The 14,691-nt window shown below is 38.6% G+C and overlaps 3 protein-coding genes across 9 annotated transcripts; 1 reads left to right on the plus strand and 2 right to left on the minus strand.

Annotated features, from left to right (window-relative positions):
* Positions 1-1,753: 1,753 nt before the first annotated feature.
* Positions 1,754-3,331, minus strand: LOC105284567 (anaphase-promoting complex subunit 15). 2 transcript variants are annotated; one of them, XM_026970829.1, is made up of 3 exons: positions 3,076-3,331; positions 2,936-2,986; positions 1,754-2,148 (listed from the first exon to the last, which is right to left on the minus strand). In XM_026970829.1, the coding sequence occupies exons 1-3, from the start codon at positions 3,199-3,201 to the stop codon at positions 1,924-1,926; spliced, it is 402 nt and encodes a 133-aa protein (XP_026826630.1). In that variant the 5' UTR covers positions 3,202-3,331; the 3' UTR covers positions 1,754-1,923. The 2 variants fall into 2 exon arrangements, with proteins under 2 accessions (XP_026826630.1, XP_011346503.1); XM_011348201.3 differs by having other exon boundaries at positions 2,927-2,986; positions 3,076-3,329.
* A 490-nt stretch (positions 3,332-3,821) lies between these two features.
* Positions 3,822-10,705, plus strand: LOC105284566 (high affinity copper uptake protein 1). 3 transcript variants are annotated; one of them, XM_011348198.3, is made up of 5 exons: positions 3,831-4,037; positions 8,398-8,637; positions 8,703-8,935; positions 9,160-9,189; positions 9,711-10,705. In XM_011348198.3, exons 2-5 carry the CDS (start codon positions 8,398-8,400, stop codon positions 9,910-9,912), a joined length of 705 nt encoding a protein of 234 aa, XP_011346500.1. In that variant the 5' UTR covers positions 3,831-4,037; the 3' UTR covers positions 9,913-10,705. The 3 variants fall into 3 exon arrangements, with proteins under 3 accessions (XP_011346502.1, XP_011346500.1, XP_011346501.1); XM_011348199.3 differs by lacking the exon at positions 3,831-4,037 and adding an exon at positions 5,904-6,030 and having other exon boundaries at positions 9,711-10,704; XM_011348200.3 differs by lacking the exon at positions 9,160-9,189 and having other exon boundaries at positions 3,822-4,037.
* A 161-nt stretch (positions 10,706-10,866) lies between these two features.
* LOC105284562 (ras-related protein Rab-9B) lies at positions 10,867-14,613 on the minus strand. Of its 4 annotated transcripts, XR_894893.2 has the most exons (5): positions 14,513-14,613; positions 13,041-14,291; positions 12,702-12,958; positions 12,439-12,619; positions 10,867-12,217 (listed from the first exon to the last, which is right to left on the minus strand). XR_894893.2 is itself a non-coding variant. In XM_011348193.2 (4 exons), the coding sequence occupies exons 2-4, from the start codon at positions 13,476-13,478 to the stop codon at positions 12,199-12,201; spliced, it is 714 nt and encodes a 237-aa protein (XP_011346495.1). In that variant the 5' UTR covers positions 13,479-14,291; positions 14,513-14,613; the 3' UTR covers positions 10,867-12,198. The 4 variants fall into 4 exon arrangements, 3 of the variants coding, with proteins under 3 accessions (XP_011346495.1, XP_011346494.1, XP_011346496.1); XM_011348193.2 differs by lacking the exon at positions 12,439-12,619; XM_011348192.2 differs by having other exon boundaries at positions 10,867-12,619.
* Positions 14,614-14,691: the final 78 nt, after the last annotated feature.

Here is a 14,691-nt window from a genome sequence, read left to right on the forward strand (position 1 = left end):
AAAGGAAAACCGCGATTTTCTATCCTCTTGTCCGATGTGCATTTACTTTGAAACAATGAAAACTATTTTTTAAATAAATAAATAGTGCAGCAATCTCTTTCGTACGAAATTCAATAATAATAGATTTATTAGCATTGCTCATCTTTTGTATCAAGAAGCATATGATCCTTTTGATTATTTGAAAGAATACATATGTAACGATGTAAATAATGAATAAGTCAATTAAACAAAGGAGGAATCTGATTGCACAGTGAGATACATAGAAATACGTATCGGAGCAATGCGATCACCTTGGATTATCTGAATTACTGGCGCGAGACTTTATCGCCTGTTGGCACGAGCACACCGAAGGTAGAGTAGATCGATATCGCGCCGCTTCAACGATTTAATATGCAAACGAATGACGCACGATCGATACGCGATTCCGCAAAATTCCTATCGCGAGCAACCGATTTTGCATTTTTCGTCTCGCGGGAGTCTGCGGTGACGATCTCCATGCAATGTAGAGGAGAAAGAGGAGGAGGAGGAGGATGTTGTTGCTAAAGGAGGAGGGGGTGGTGATGGTGGTGGAGGAGGAGGCACACGGGTTCGCTTTTGCCTGAGCGTACCCGTTCGTTCACCCTAGCGGGGGCACCAACCTGGCTTTACTTCAGTTACACGCCGGGAGGAGAGCCGGAGTGTTGTATATGTATACATATAAAATATGTATAAAATATGTACGTACATATGCAACTATATTTATATAAGGCAGATCTGAAAGCATATATAATATGTATATATATAGAACGTTAGGAGGTAAGCTCTTAAAAATACTCCGGCGGAAAAGATGCGGACGAAGCTCAAGTAATGAGAGTACCCATATCCGCTTATTACTTTTCCATTTATTGCGAATAGTAACTTTTATTTTTGCTGATCGACAAGTCTATTTACATACCTTGCCTTTACGATCGATCGGTGAGCTTGAATCGCCGCGTTTAAGAAAACCGCTTAATAAAGCTCGCTGGGATTAAAGAACCGCTGATATTTCAGCGTTTTAATTAGTCATTTCTCTCTTCCGTTAGAATATATTTAGCCGCGTATTTCTGGACACCTTGTATAAAGGTATATAATACATTCTCGCGTGCACTTACACCTAGTATAGGTGGGTACACGGGGGAGCGTACTGAGAGTGTCCCGGTCGAGCCCGACGCGATTCCACGGCCCTTCGCGAAAGAGGGAGAAAGAGGATGAACGAGGCGGAGTACCGACTCTTCGCCGGGGCCCGTTTCAAAGAAAGAGAAAGAGACGAAGAAAGAGGAGAAAGAACGACGGGGTCGCGAAGGAAAGGGAAAAGGACGGGCGCTTTTGTTCGACTCCGCTCCAGAGGAAGCGCGAGTCGCTCTTCTTCAGCAAAGAGGCTCTCGATGCAGGAATGAAGACATTACTGTCCGTGGTAATGCTCGACTGTTACCAGTGTCTGTTGCTTGAAACAGAAGAGGCCCCGACCCGGGAAGAGGCGCCTTCTCCGCCCGCCGCGACGTCAAAATCGCTGATGATGCGAATTTCCAACGTCGCGATGAAATTCGCGCCGCTTAGGTCGACGTCGGTTTATAGCAGGGTTCTTGACTTAAACCTAAGCGCAAAAGAGTGGGCAGATAGCAGTCGATTATACTAACTATTTCGACTATCGTCGAAAGCGACAAGAGACGGCGAGCTTATAAAAATTCGAGTCGCGATAAAAATGAAAAGAAAACTGACGAAATAGAATCAGGACTAGAGAACGAGATAGATTTTTATTTATTCATGCGTTCATACCATCGATCGATATATGATTCTAATAAGCTTATAAATAATTCGCAATAAAATTATTAAACAAACATACCGATGATATAGCGCTGTAATTATACTTATGGGGGCGAGAATATTCCAATGTACATACGAAAATTAAGAATAACGAGTTAAATTCGTCGCGTTGACCATACGAATCGACACCGGAGCAGTCACTGTATCAGTTGGACTAGATCTCTGCGGATGATGAGAATAACTGACTTCCATGTCGATCTCATCAAGCTCCTCTTCTTCTTCCTCATGAGTATCCGACTCGTCTTCCTCTTCACCTTCACCTTCCTCTTCCTCTTCCTCCTCTTCTTCTCCTTCCGATCCTCTATACTAGATTTTTCATACACGCGAAAAGATTCATATTAATGTTATATAATATATCGTGGCTAGTGTCTTTCAATCACGATTTAGATGTTCCAATTTCTGAGCCCAATTTTCAAAGTTTATTTAACATGGTAAGGCGTTTAACACGTGAAAAAAGGAAATATAAAATTAAAAGATAAATAATATGTCATATAATATTACAGTTTTCTTAATCATAAGCAAAAAATATAATATTAAATTTCTTTAATCCAAAACTTTTGACGCACTATTATATTTTGCACGATGCATTTGATTTTAAAATATCTAATTCGATTCAGATTTAAAAAATCTGAATGCACCAAACGCTTTTTCATTACAATAAGTTAAATAAAATATTTTAATTACTATATAAATAATGATTCGAGTATGTGCGGTTATATCACAGCAGTATTCAATTTCCAACAGATGATAAAGAACGTGTCGTACTGCCTGAGTGCACGTTAAAGTCGCACGATGGCGCAATTTACCAGGACATGATTTTTTATTATTCAAAAATTATCTTTTTACACATGATATTATTTATTAAAGTCTTCAACTTTAAAGAAATTATTTTCTTTTAATAGACCATAAATACTTCCATTACTCATAATTCATCAAACTGTCATTTGACATAAGCAAGATCAATTTCGAACTAATTGTTCAACCTTCTGGCTATCTATATTTTACACTGCATGATAATATACATGCGCAAGCAACGTAAATATACGTCATAAATAAAACGACAAGCTGGATTAGGTTAACTTACATCGCTCACCGTTTTCCCGATCGGGATGTGTTCATAGCCCTGCACCCGGATGTGATCTCGCTGGAAAAACGTGGAAATGTAGCAAAGAAGGAGAAAGAAAAGGCGCGTTAACTATTCACGAACATTCACGCGTATATTCGTACACTCACCCAGGCTTGATGCTCCGTTTCGAGAGCGGTTACTTCGCTCTCATCGTCGCACGGCCGATCGGCGTTGAACCATAATTGATCGGTTGCTCGCGGTCGCAAATCCGGCCACAGCGGTCTGAGTGACATGTTCACAAGCCGACTGAAATAAAGAACACGGCGAGAATCATCGACAAACACGAACCATGGCTTCAACCTCGCGTTTTGTTTACACGCGAGTCTGACGTTTCGGCAAACGCGACAGCATGACGGGCGCGCATGCGCGGGATATTCGCGATGTTGGGACAGCTCCGTGTTTAGCGGCTGCAGTGTTCCGTTATATCTATTGCGACAGTAGCGAAATTATTTTTCTTTTATCGTCTATTTACCAAGGCTTCTTCAGTTGCCAAATGTTGAATAAAGGTAGACTGAGTATTGCATATATTTGCAGTAATATTTCTCAAACATTTTCAGAACTTGATTGCTTTAGTTTTAGTTATACTTTCTCTTCGTCTTTTCTGTCTCGAACAAGATTTATTTATTTCATTATTATTAATTTAATAATAATTATTTAATTATTAGTAATATAAATATATTTATTAGATCTAACAGTTAGATCTGCAAATCAATCATCCAAATAATCATGTGCTCCCTCGTCCGTGACGAACTTCGAGACTCGCAATCTTGCATACGATTTCCATTCTCATTTGCGAAAAATCCCTAGGAAACGGAGTCCCCGATTGGACGTCGACATCGTACATACGTTAAACGCGGAGCGATGGAGCCCATGTGAATCCAGCAGTACGTAGTACGGTCACGGTGATATTAATGTGCTCGCGAGAGATTGCCTAAGCGTGCTCGAGCCGCAGAAGAGCGAAGAGAAGCGCGCGCACGGGAGTCTGCTTCATTCCGTCGTTGTTGCTCGGTCCCGTTCACCTCGTCGTTGATCGGCGGACGCGCACTGTGACATAACCTCGCCCACTAAGGTAAGGGACTTGACCTTCCACACGTCGTATGGAAATCGCGACAGATACCGTATCTCTTCTTCGTTAGCGTTAGCGAGGCACCGTCGTGCTCGCGTATGAATCACTTTCGATGATCATTGACATTTTCCTGTTTCGGAAAACTTCTTTTTGTGATTCCTCTAATGTGTTCCGTTACGCCGAAGAGTTCTCTGCTGATTAGCAGTAATTAATCGCATTGATTCATCACGACGTGTTGTCTCTACCTGTCTGCAATCTGGCGCCTTACGTTTCCTGACTTTCACGCGTTTTCAGGACTTCCTTTCTCTTCCCCTTCCTTTGAGCGTCGCTCTCGCGAAGACGGATGTCAAGTAAGCGATATTCTCGCGTACAAGGTTTCTGAAAAGATCAACTTGTGAGTTATGATTTGCGCGTTGTAAATCTGACTCGATTCAAACGCTCAAATTGACGGGAGGAATTTGCCCAATTTAATGGAATTTCTACGATATTATCTGCATTCTCTTGAAATTACTATGAATCTGATTATATTTCTTATGTACGTCGAATATTTACGTCCATAATTGGAAAACTGATTGATAGTGATCGTGTTTTGACCGAGCTTTCTTTTTATCTGCAGCGCATTTAAAAGCATATGTTAGAAAGGGACAGCGCATCGCAGTTATTCAATCGGAGCTGTCGACCGTGAAGCACGTTTTCTCGTCGACGTATCATTATATTTTTCCTTACGTTTTCCTACAATGCCACTTCACCAGAGTGCGACATATGTTTGAGATAACCAGAGATAGTCTCATCTGATAAAAAGTGAATGTACCTTATAACGGGGGCATCCGTTCTAATTTCTCTGCCATTACGTTGCATTTTGCCTAAATAGCCTGAGAGGGAACGCAACATTCTCTTTTGTGGTGCCTAGAAGACTCGCTCGTCAGATCAGGCATCAGGTTTGCAGATAATTGCGCGTGCAACAGAAAACCACGGTGCACATTTATTCCGCTTCTCCACACCCCATAGTGACGCACTAATTAATCGTGATTTACCGTCATTGATCCAATTGGAGCCAATATCGGCAACCCTCGGCCAAGAATTTGCATTATCTAACGGTGATAACGGCGTATGTGACGGAACGACGCGAGAATACGAGAATCGAGGGAACACAAGAGACTCTTAGCGCAAACACGTGTCGTACATTCTATTAAAACGTGCGCAATCGCGAGTTACATCATTAATTAATCCCGCCAATGTCCTTGCAGCAAAATTTTTTTGCGAAAATTCAGTGAAATTAATTCTGATTCTATGCCAACGATTTTCATCATCTGATCAATAATTGGAATTCTTATCTTCAAGAATATTGCAGCTCGCATTTCACTTTTGGATGCGCTTGGTATTTCGATATTAAAAATTCCTGCATTGCAATAAATTATCGATTACGCGTTGAGAGCATTCTTTTGACCAGAACTACCGCAAGTGGCATATTCGTAAACGAAAAACGATTATTTCAACGATAACTATCCAGTTATTATGTCACTGTCTTGACTCCGCGTTACGATGTAAATTATTGCCGAACAGAAAGTTGCATTCAAATTCGCCGGAGGATACGGAAATTGCATGCAAACCTAAAACGCCACGTGCTTATTCTAACTTACTCATGTTCTTTTCATTATTTTTGCTGAAACACGGACATTATTTTCTCTAATTTTTTCCTGTTTCCTTTTCCGGATCATCGGCGCTTCCTGTTTTGTACAAGGCGCTACTCCTTATCGTGGGTTTTAATCGCGTCCGTGGTTTCTGCGATTAATCACCATTGGATAATGGTGAATCACACTCATCAATCAGAACTGACGACGGCTTACTTCTCTTTTTCGATCGGATAAAATCGTCGAGTCTCATTGCGAGAAATACTTCGTGAAAGTTGATCCTAGATACTACTTCTACGGTGCATTACGTAATCGTACGTCGCTACCTGGACGAGATAATCGATCGGAAAAATAAATGATACGAGGTTAGTTCCTAAAGATAGTCTTCACTCTTCAACGTGCGTTCCATTTCGTTGAAAAATTGAAACAATGGCGTTTGTTTGAACTGAGTAACGTGCGTAGCAACGCGCAGTCAGCGAGTGCATCCACGTACGTGCTTCGTTGTCACTTTGCTTACGTATTACCTTTTCTGAGCGCGGAATTGATGATATATCTGTCTGCGAAAGTGAAACTGCAGCATTCGATGTAATCGTTCGTGAGTGAACATCTCGCACTGGAGATTTTGAAAAACGGACTATTATTATAATGAATATATTTTTATAAGAATTGTCATTCGTTTTTGCTATTTTTCTTTGTATGTTACTGCGTACGAAACATTAGAGTGTTTGTCGAACAATAGGAATCTGGAGATTTTCTATATATTGTATACATGTCTCACTTTCGTATTCCGTATTGCGTATTTTTGATATAAAATTTAACTTCATAATAAATCTCTCGGAAAAAATAAGAAGAAAGATTAATGAAACATAAAAATTAGCAAATATACCAGCTCGTGAGTCTCATTGAGATAGTATAAAAATATATAAGATAGTATAAAATATTAAATATTACGCGTTCTTACGGTATTCAGTATTAAGCTTACGGTATCAATGAATATAGATTATTTAATCCTTTCTTGTGTCGCTTTGTTTTTATACATTAAAAGTTTATAGTGATATAATCTTTTTTCCCACCTACATATATTTATTTTTAGTCGTTTATCGTTGCATTTTATCATCACTGTTTAAACTAAGCTGTCGGTTTATTTGTAAATATACAATATTATAGGGATATTTCTAAGTAATCGCACCTATCATGCAACACACGTAATCGATCGATAAGATATTAGGTGCGCTCCTTATCAATATTATTGCAGTTCTAAAGAGATATTTATTAATGTGCATATCCTGATTTGTCCAACATTACAATATTTTCTGTTTATCGTTATTTTTATCGTTCGTGATACTTATTCTTGTCTTATTTTGCAGAAGTTGCAATTTTTACAAATCCGTCGATAGAATATTGTGAATACAGAAAAACTCGATCTCATATTTATCAGAGTGTTCGTTAATATTGAAATGGCAAGTGAAAGAACTTTTTACATGTTATATATCATTTTAGTGACTGCATGTTCAAACTGTGAACGACAACTGTGAAAATGTCTTATCTTAATGACGTGTATAAATACATGCACGTTGTGCGATATGCGATAAAAATATTTTTGCGAACATTTTCCCGCATAAATGACCAAGAGTTCAAATCGATTAAAAGACTTGACTCAATCATTATTCGAAGAACAAAATATTTCCTGATTATTTGCATCTTTTATCATGCAAAGAAATCCTTCGTAAAGTGTTAATAAGATATTAATACTATTCTTGAAATAAGTGTAATTCTGTGTAAATTGCTCTTTAGTCGCTACATTTTCGACCAATTGCAGTGCATCACGCAAGATATCACCGTCAACTACTTAAGAATGTTTATACACTATCATTAACGTAGCATGTACTGTGGAGAGCATACATTATTATATCTCAAAATAATGAATTTCGAAACAAATCTGAGTTAAGAAATACTGGTTGTTTGTTGATTTTCTTCTCTTCTTCTCAGAATCGCTGATTACAATTTATTATTTGCTATATATAATTAAGAATTCCCATTATATTCTCATTCTTATTCGTCTTGTTCTTCGTTCCATAAAAACATTTGAAGGATTTGATGTAAGCTAATTTACCGTTTCAATCGAGAAAACTAATTTTATAGTTGATAAAATGATAATATTTAAATTCGTTCGTTGAATTCTCTTCAAAATAAGAAAAAATGAATTAAATATATTATTTCGCAGTTCTTTATCTTTTTTCCATCTAGGGCCATATTACTTCAAATCAGAGGTGTCGAAATATTGCTCGAATGGCCGTTGCAAGATTTAGATGACGATTAGAACGGAATGTACCGTGCTACATATGCGAGAATTGTACTTATCCGGAGAAGGTCTACTTTAGAAAGTACGCCAACTTATATTTTCTGCGCGCTTTTATTTGACTTACCAAACTCGGCACTTGGAGATTCGTTTTTTCTCGTCTCTGTTGAAACTGTTCACGGTCAGTCAGCAAAGAGCAGCAGCAGCAGCACATTCTCGCGTAACAAATATGGAAAAAAATTCGTTTTAATGTAATCCTATAAAATCCTCTTTTATATCACTTCTTATCTCTAATAGTTCTCAACTATCTTATCTTTAATAGTTCTCAAATACAACTTAAAAGATGATAAATGCATTTATGTGAATTTTATTGTACAGATTAGTGGTAACGCGATTCGCAGAACATACACCAAGAATTCTCTCACTATTTCAGATGTCTCATGATCATACGGGCCATATGATGATGAACAGCTCGGGAGAACACGCGTCCCACGGTGCGCACATGGCTCATCCGGCCGTGGGCCATAGTACCATGGACCACAGTAGCATGAACCATAGTGGCATGGACCATAGTGGCATGGACCATAGTGGCATGGATCATGGAAACATGCACCACGTTGTCGAAGCTTCAACGAGCGAAGCGTGCAATCATATGGCCATGCACGGTATGTCGGTACGTATAGCCTGGTTGCCACGCACTCGGTGCAGTTAACGAACAACTTGCTTTTCGCGCCTTAGATGACGTTTCACACCGGCTACTGTGAATCGGTGCTGTTCGACAGCTGGAGGATCTCGTCGATCGGTAGTCTCATCGGCTCCATCATCGGTATCATCATCATGGCTGCGCTCTACGAGGGCTTGAAGTATTACCGAGAATACCTGTTTTGGAAGACGTATAACTCCCTGCAGTACAGGAGCGTCACGGTACCTAGTGAGAAGAACGTGGTGGCCGAGGATAATCGAGTCGTTCAGTAAGTAGTGCCTCTTACGAAGGGCGATTCTGCAGAAAGAGTTGCTTGTCGTGTCCCACTCGTTTATAGATGCAGTTTTACGATGAGAATGACTGAATGTGAGCTAAATGTGTTGTAATGAATACGTTTGAAAATAAAGAGCAATATTTATGCAGAATCACCAAAGTCCACAAACGATGTTACAGTTTAGATTGCAGATATAATGAATTACATTTATTTTTTAGTATGGTCGGCGAAGTAATCCACAAACAACCGTAAGTAATTGTTACTTCGGAGGGCACTAAAAGCACTTTTTCCTCAGTTGCTTTGTTCATTAATATCTACAGATTAATGTAGTGCACTTTGTAAATAACAATTATAATACTTACATTAGAACTCTCTCTCTTTCTTAAATAATTTTTATACTATTAAACTTTGTGCATGATAATGTATGTTTTTTAATAAGATACTCTGTATATGAAATACGAAATTTTAATGTAAATAACCTATTAACATTTTTGTGCATTTGGTGTATTCTGTGCATTATTTCTTGCGTTATTTTCGATTTGTATATAATGATTATGATATTATTTCAATATTTTTTGTATAAATTTTTAATTTATGCATGAAAACTCAGTTTTATGTGCTTTGGTACTAACGGTTTTTGCAGCTTATTGGATATGACAGAAATATATAAATTAATTGTTTGGATTTTGCGGTGTTATTTGTTATTTGTGCTGAATCCACTGTGAGTGTAAATGAAGTTTATCGTAATGAGATGTATCATTCTGTGCAGGCCGACTATGCTGTCTTGGATGCATTTATTCCAAACGTTTCTGCATATCGTGCAGATCGTCCTATCGTACTTTTTGATGCTGATATTCATGACTTACAACGTCTGGCTGTGCTGTGCTGTGGTGGTAGGTGCCGCCATTGGTTACTTCCTATTTGGCTGGAAAAAATCAGTGATCGTGGACGTCACGGAACATTGTCATTAGCATACAATAAATTGCTCTAATCCAGTCTTTCTAAACCGCACTTGCGCGAGGATGCGCGTGCAAACGTACTCTAACGGAAATCCGTCAAAGCAAAACATAAAGGAGATGAAGGAAACCTCCTCGAGAGTGCAATGCCGGATTCCACGATACTCTACGTACCAAGCAAGAGCGTACAGAGAATTAAGCTTCTCTAAATTCAAGACACAGTAAATACAGCAGGATATAACAAAAGACAGGAAGGCTATTTATTTTAGTTGCATAATTTAATTCTTAATCTCTTCCATGCAATTCTTTCCCTTAATTCCGGGTTAGACGAGAAGCCACCGTTATTGTCATTTCATCTTTGATTAGACATTTTAAACAATTTAGTATACCAATTCCTAGATGGAGACTTAATTGATTTCATTGTATTATGACAAACGACTTTGTGAGGAATTACTGGGAGCTTGAATCTTGGACATATATGAATATGACAAATATCTTTAAACTGTAAATATTGTTAAAATATTCATGTAGGAAATACACTGTCAAACACGCGCACACTTTCCCAGTTTTATATTAATTTTTACATATTTTTTACTGTCACACTTTTTATAAAAGACCTGTTTATCAGTAACTTTCTAATGTATGGGAAAGAGTGTGCTGTATACATTACTTTAAAAAATAACTGTAAAACGATATAATTATGATATCGCTGTTACGAGTTAATATATTACAAGTTCACATGTAAAAGATTGTTATATGTAAAATGTCACAAAATATAGATTCAAATGCGGAAACAGTTTACAGAGATAGAATGGTGTTATTCTTTCAACTTTGTTATTATAATCCCTTAATGCCATTTTTCTTGTCCCATGAAGTATTTTTATCTAATACCTAATAATTTATCCAAAGGCATTGTCTCAGTTACGAAAGCGGAGGTAACGTTAATAATAACCAATTTACACAAAAATATGTTTTTTTTAAACAAGCACAGTATAAGTTTATTTCTCCTCTTGCAAAATCGATTCCCGGGATTATAAAATCTTAAGGCATACACACATTATACATAAGTCATATACGAGAAATAGCCATGTCCCTACTGAGTGTGTAAAAATAATAAATAATCGGTATGCGCGTTTTCTTCACGAACAAGATTGTGTGTGTGTGTGTGTATGCAAAGATAGCTTTTTAAAAATAACAGATCTCGCGCAGAAACTTATTATTTGTAAAAATGATATCCGCGTGTGTGTGTGTGGTAATTCTGAGGTGAGATCGTCACCTTGATATGATCAGTTTAACTTATGCACTTAACACCTTAACTAACGCGCGTTATTATTCTATATTTCACTATAGATTTGTATATTTCACATTTAGCTATATATAAAAAGCACCAGCATGCATGTTTCATAGACAATCGATTCGAGCATCGTCGTTGGAAACTGTTTCTTCGTTTAAGTGCAACGACACTATATATGTATATTTTTTCCATTGTGCTGTGTATGAGGCATCTCTAGAGAATCGAGTATCTTTTGGACAAAAAAGATACGCAGCTGTAGAAACGCGTTGACAATCGTACAAAAAGCTTCACTTTCGTAATGTTATGTTAGTGTTAGTGTAGGAAAATCGTTAGACACTGAATACGAAATGTTTCCACGAGCAGGAAAGCACTTATATCGCACTTTGTACAAGCGTTAAATTCACACATGTATAAATATGAGTATCCGCAATAAGAGATTTTGCTTGAGTGAGAGTCTCGTCGCTTTACTGCTCTTGGACGTGCGTCGCGAGGACAAGGCAAATTTAGATTTACGAAGCTAAAATTACAATTTACGCCTACACCTTCAATATGATAAAGCAATTCACAATATTCATCATTATCATTTTATCACAAGCCAAAGTGGTGAGTGTGAAACACTTAAAATACTGTCGGCTGTAGCTCAAGAGCTGCATAAAGCGTGATAGAATAGGACGTTCAACTTGATCTTATTATATCTTAGAGTTCTATTCTGGAAATATCAATCACAATACATTATTTGTCTCACACGCAATCTCCGCAATCTTTCACTCGAGAGTATTTCGTTAAGATTTTGTAAAGAAAAATATAAGCAAGCCAACTCGTTATTTGCTAACAATATATCCTATAAATGTAGTCCATATACTCTTTGGGAATCTTAACTGGTCTCGAGTCAAAAAATTCAAACGATACATCTCCCGTTTGTACAACCGACGCAATTCCAGTCTCAATGAAAAAAAACGGTTCGCCGTATAATGAAGAAAGTATTGTAGACAGGCAAGAGATTCTCTTCAAATTACTTTGTTAGACCTAGAAACAAAGTATGCCAAACGTGAGAAAATGGTGTCTTAAGTATAATTTGCAAAAGCAAATGTCTAAGATGGAACTGAGGAGGGATACTTTGGACTTTATGCAAGCAGTCGAATTTTCTATGGACTATGAGTGAACTTTTATGAGTTATGCGTTTCTCTACAACGTATGCAAACAAAAGGGTGAAACAGAAGGCGAAACAAAGGAAAATAAGCTCTTACACTTATATCGTATAAAACTGCCATTATAGATCCTATAAATAGAGTAAACGTTGTGTACTTCTCCCAAACATAAAGAAACTTTTAAATAATTGTTCGAGAAATGTCGCTTTGCATCGCATAAAGATCCTATATGGGTTTTCTCGTTATCATCCATTTCAATTAGCTGGTCGCAAATGTAGATCTTGAGGAAAACGTATCATGCATTACTCCATCGGAAATAACGTAAAAGAGAAATTGCTAAAAGTCACAAAACTATGACCTACTCAGCACCGGACACAGGCATGCAACAGCTCGAACGATGCAGAGACTGTTGCTTAGAAAGATCGACGGTATCTTCCACTAAAGGCCGTTCTAATCTAGCCTCCTGCCGTGCCCATGCATCGACCGCTGTCCCAAATGCCGCTTCAACATTAGTAGTATCTTTCGCCGATGTCTCGACTAACGGAGGACTGCCATTCTCTGAACACCATGCCTGAGCTTCTTCCGTAGAAACTTGTCTGTCAGATTCAGGAACGTCCACCTGCACGAAGAAAGAACATTACATTACGAGACAAAGACAAGAAAACGGTTAAGAAAGAGATTTTCTTCATTCGACGGATTACCTTATTGCCAACAACAATAAATGGAAACGTGGAGCCTTCTTGAACGTCCGCAAACTTAAGAAATTCAGATTTCCACAATTTCAAATTCTCAAAACTCGTCCTATCGTCTACCGCATAGGTGAGGAGACAGATATCCGAGCCTCTGTAGAACGGCGTTCTGAGGGTCTTAAACCTCTCCTGCCCGGCGGTATCCCATATCTGTAACGTGTACGTCTCGCCGTTGATCTCGATATCCTTGTTCAAGAATTCCACTCCGATGGTGTGAAAACTGTGCTCGTCAAAGTGATTCGACACGAATCGGTTCATGAGACAGGACTTTCCAACACCACCGTCTCCAAGAATCACCACTTTCAGGAGGGTGGATCTCTGCGAGTTTCGATTCTGCTGAAGACTACCACCGCCCCTGGACGTACCCACCACCGTTGAATTATTCGACATTTTTCAGCCACTTCTTGCACTTTTTGTGCAAAGTAATCTTATCTACTTATTGCACACACACGATTATCTCACGCCAACAGAGTCACGTCTTAACAAATATCTTCTATCGTGTACACTTACAATAAATATGCATATTCACTAAGGCCTAATTAAATCTCATAGCCTCTCAGCTGATCAGCTGATTCGGCTGACAGGGATCTTGTACTTTAGTTACTCAGAGCTTGTCAAACGAACGCGTTGTCACTCATCATCCACAAAGCTCCTCTTTCTTTTACGCGCTTTTTCCTCCTTTTCTCTCTCCTTCTCCTTATATCAAATAACTAATAAATAACAAGTGCTTGATGCCTTTATCTTCTCGCGACTCGGCATAACCTTACGGCTCGGCAATGAGATTCTCGATCGACTTTAAGAGTGACCTCCTTAAAATCTTAAAGCTTCAGTGAAGAGAAAAGGCAACGAAGCAGCCTCGCACCACTACCTCTTCCTCCGCGACTTTTTCATTCGATCATCAGAGATCAGAGTACGATACGTGCGAGAGGTGTCCTTTGTTATCACGGCACTCTCACTGAACAGCGAACGGAGATGCAGTAAATGAGATTTGTCAGCATGAGTAATGAATATCCGTGTGTCTCCAACGGCGGCTTCGTCCGCGCGTCGACTTCTGGCGGCCTTAACAGTACCATCCGGCTACAAGCACTCGCGACTTGCGATCATTTTTCCTTCGGGTGCCCTGCAGCTGGCACACTGCAGACGACAAAAGGAACGCCCATGTTAGGCTCAGGCGGCAGGCAACTCTCGCACGAATATGACTACCTGCGATTATAAATAATACCAGCCACCGTTACGAAGCTAAGAATACATATATATATATATATATATATATATACATATATATGTATATATCAATGTAGAACATGTACTGCCGTTGAAAATAAGAGAGGCTTATAAATAGTGTCAATTAAATTGTCCAAAACCACGTTTCCATTAATTTGGTTGATTTAGTATTGCATAATGTTGCTGGCCTTTATTCTTACGATCAATTTTCACGCGTACTGAGCACTCGCACACGCTCGCAGATGTCAAACTGTCAAAAGTGTCAAGACTCGTGATACGTGTCATGATACGTGAACATCTAGATTTGCAGCCGAAACATATTCAATGAAAACTGAATTAATGACGCTTGCTGTGTGGAATGAGATTCAAATTTTGAAGA

This window comes from Ooceraea biroi, chromosome 6, assembly GCF_003672135.1.
Source record: "Ooceraea biroi isolate clonal line C1 chromosome 6, Obir_v5.4, whole genome shotgun sequence".
Lineage (NCBI taxonomy): Eukaryota > Metazoa > Arthropoda > Insecta > Hymenoptera > Formicidae > Ooceraea > Ooceraea biroi.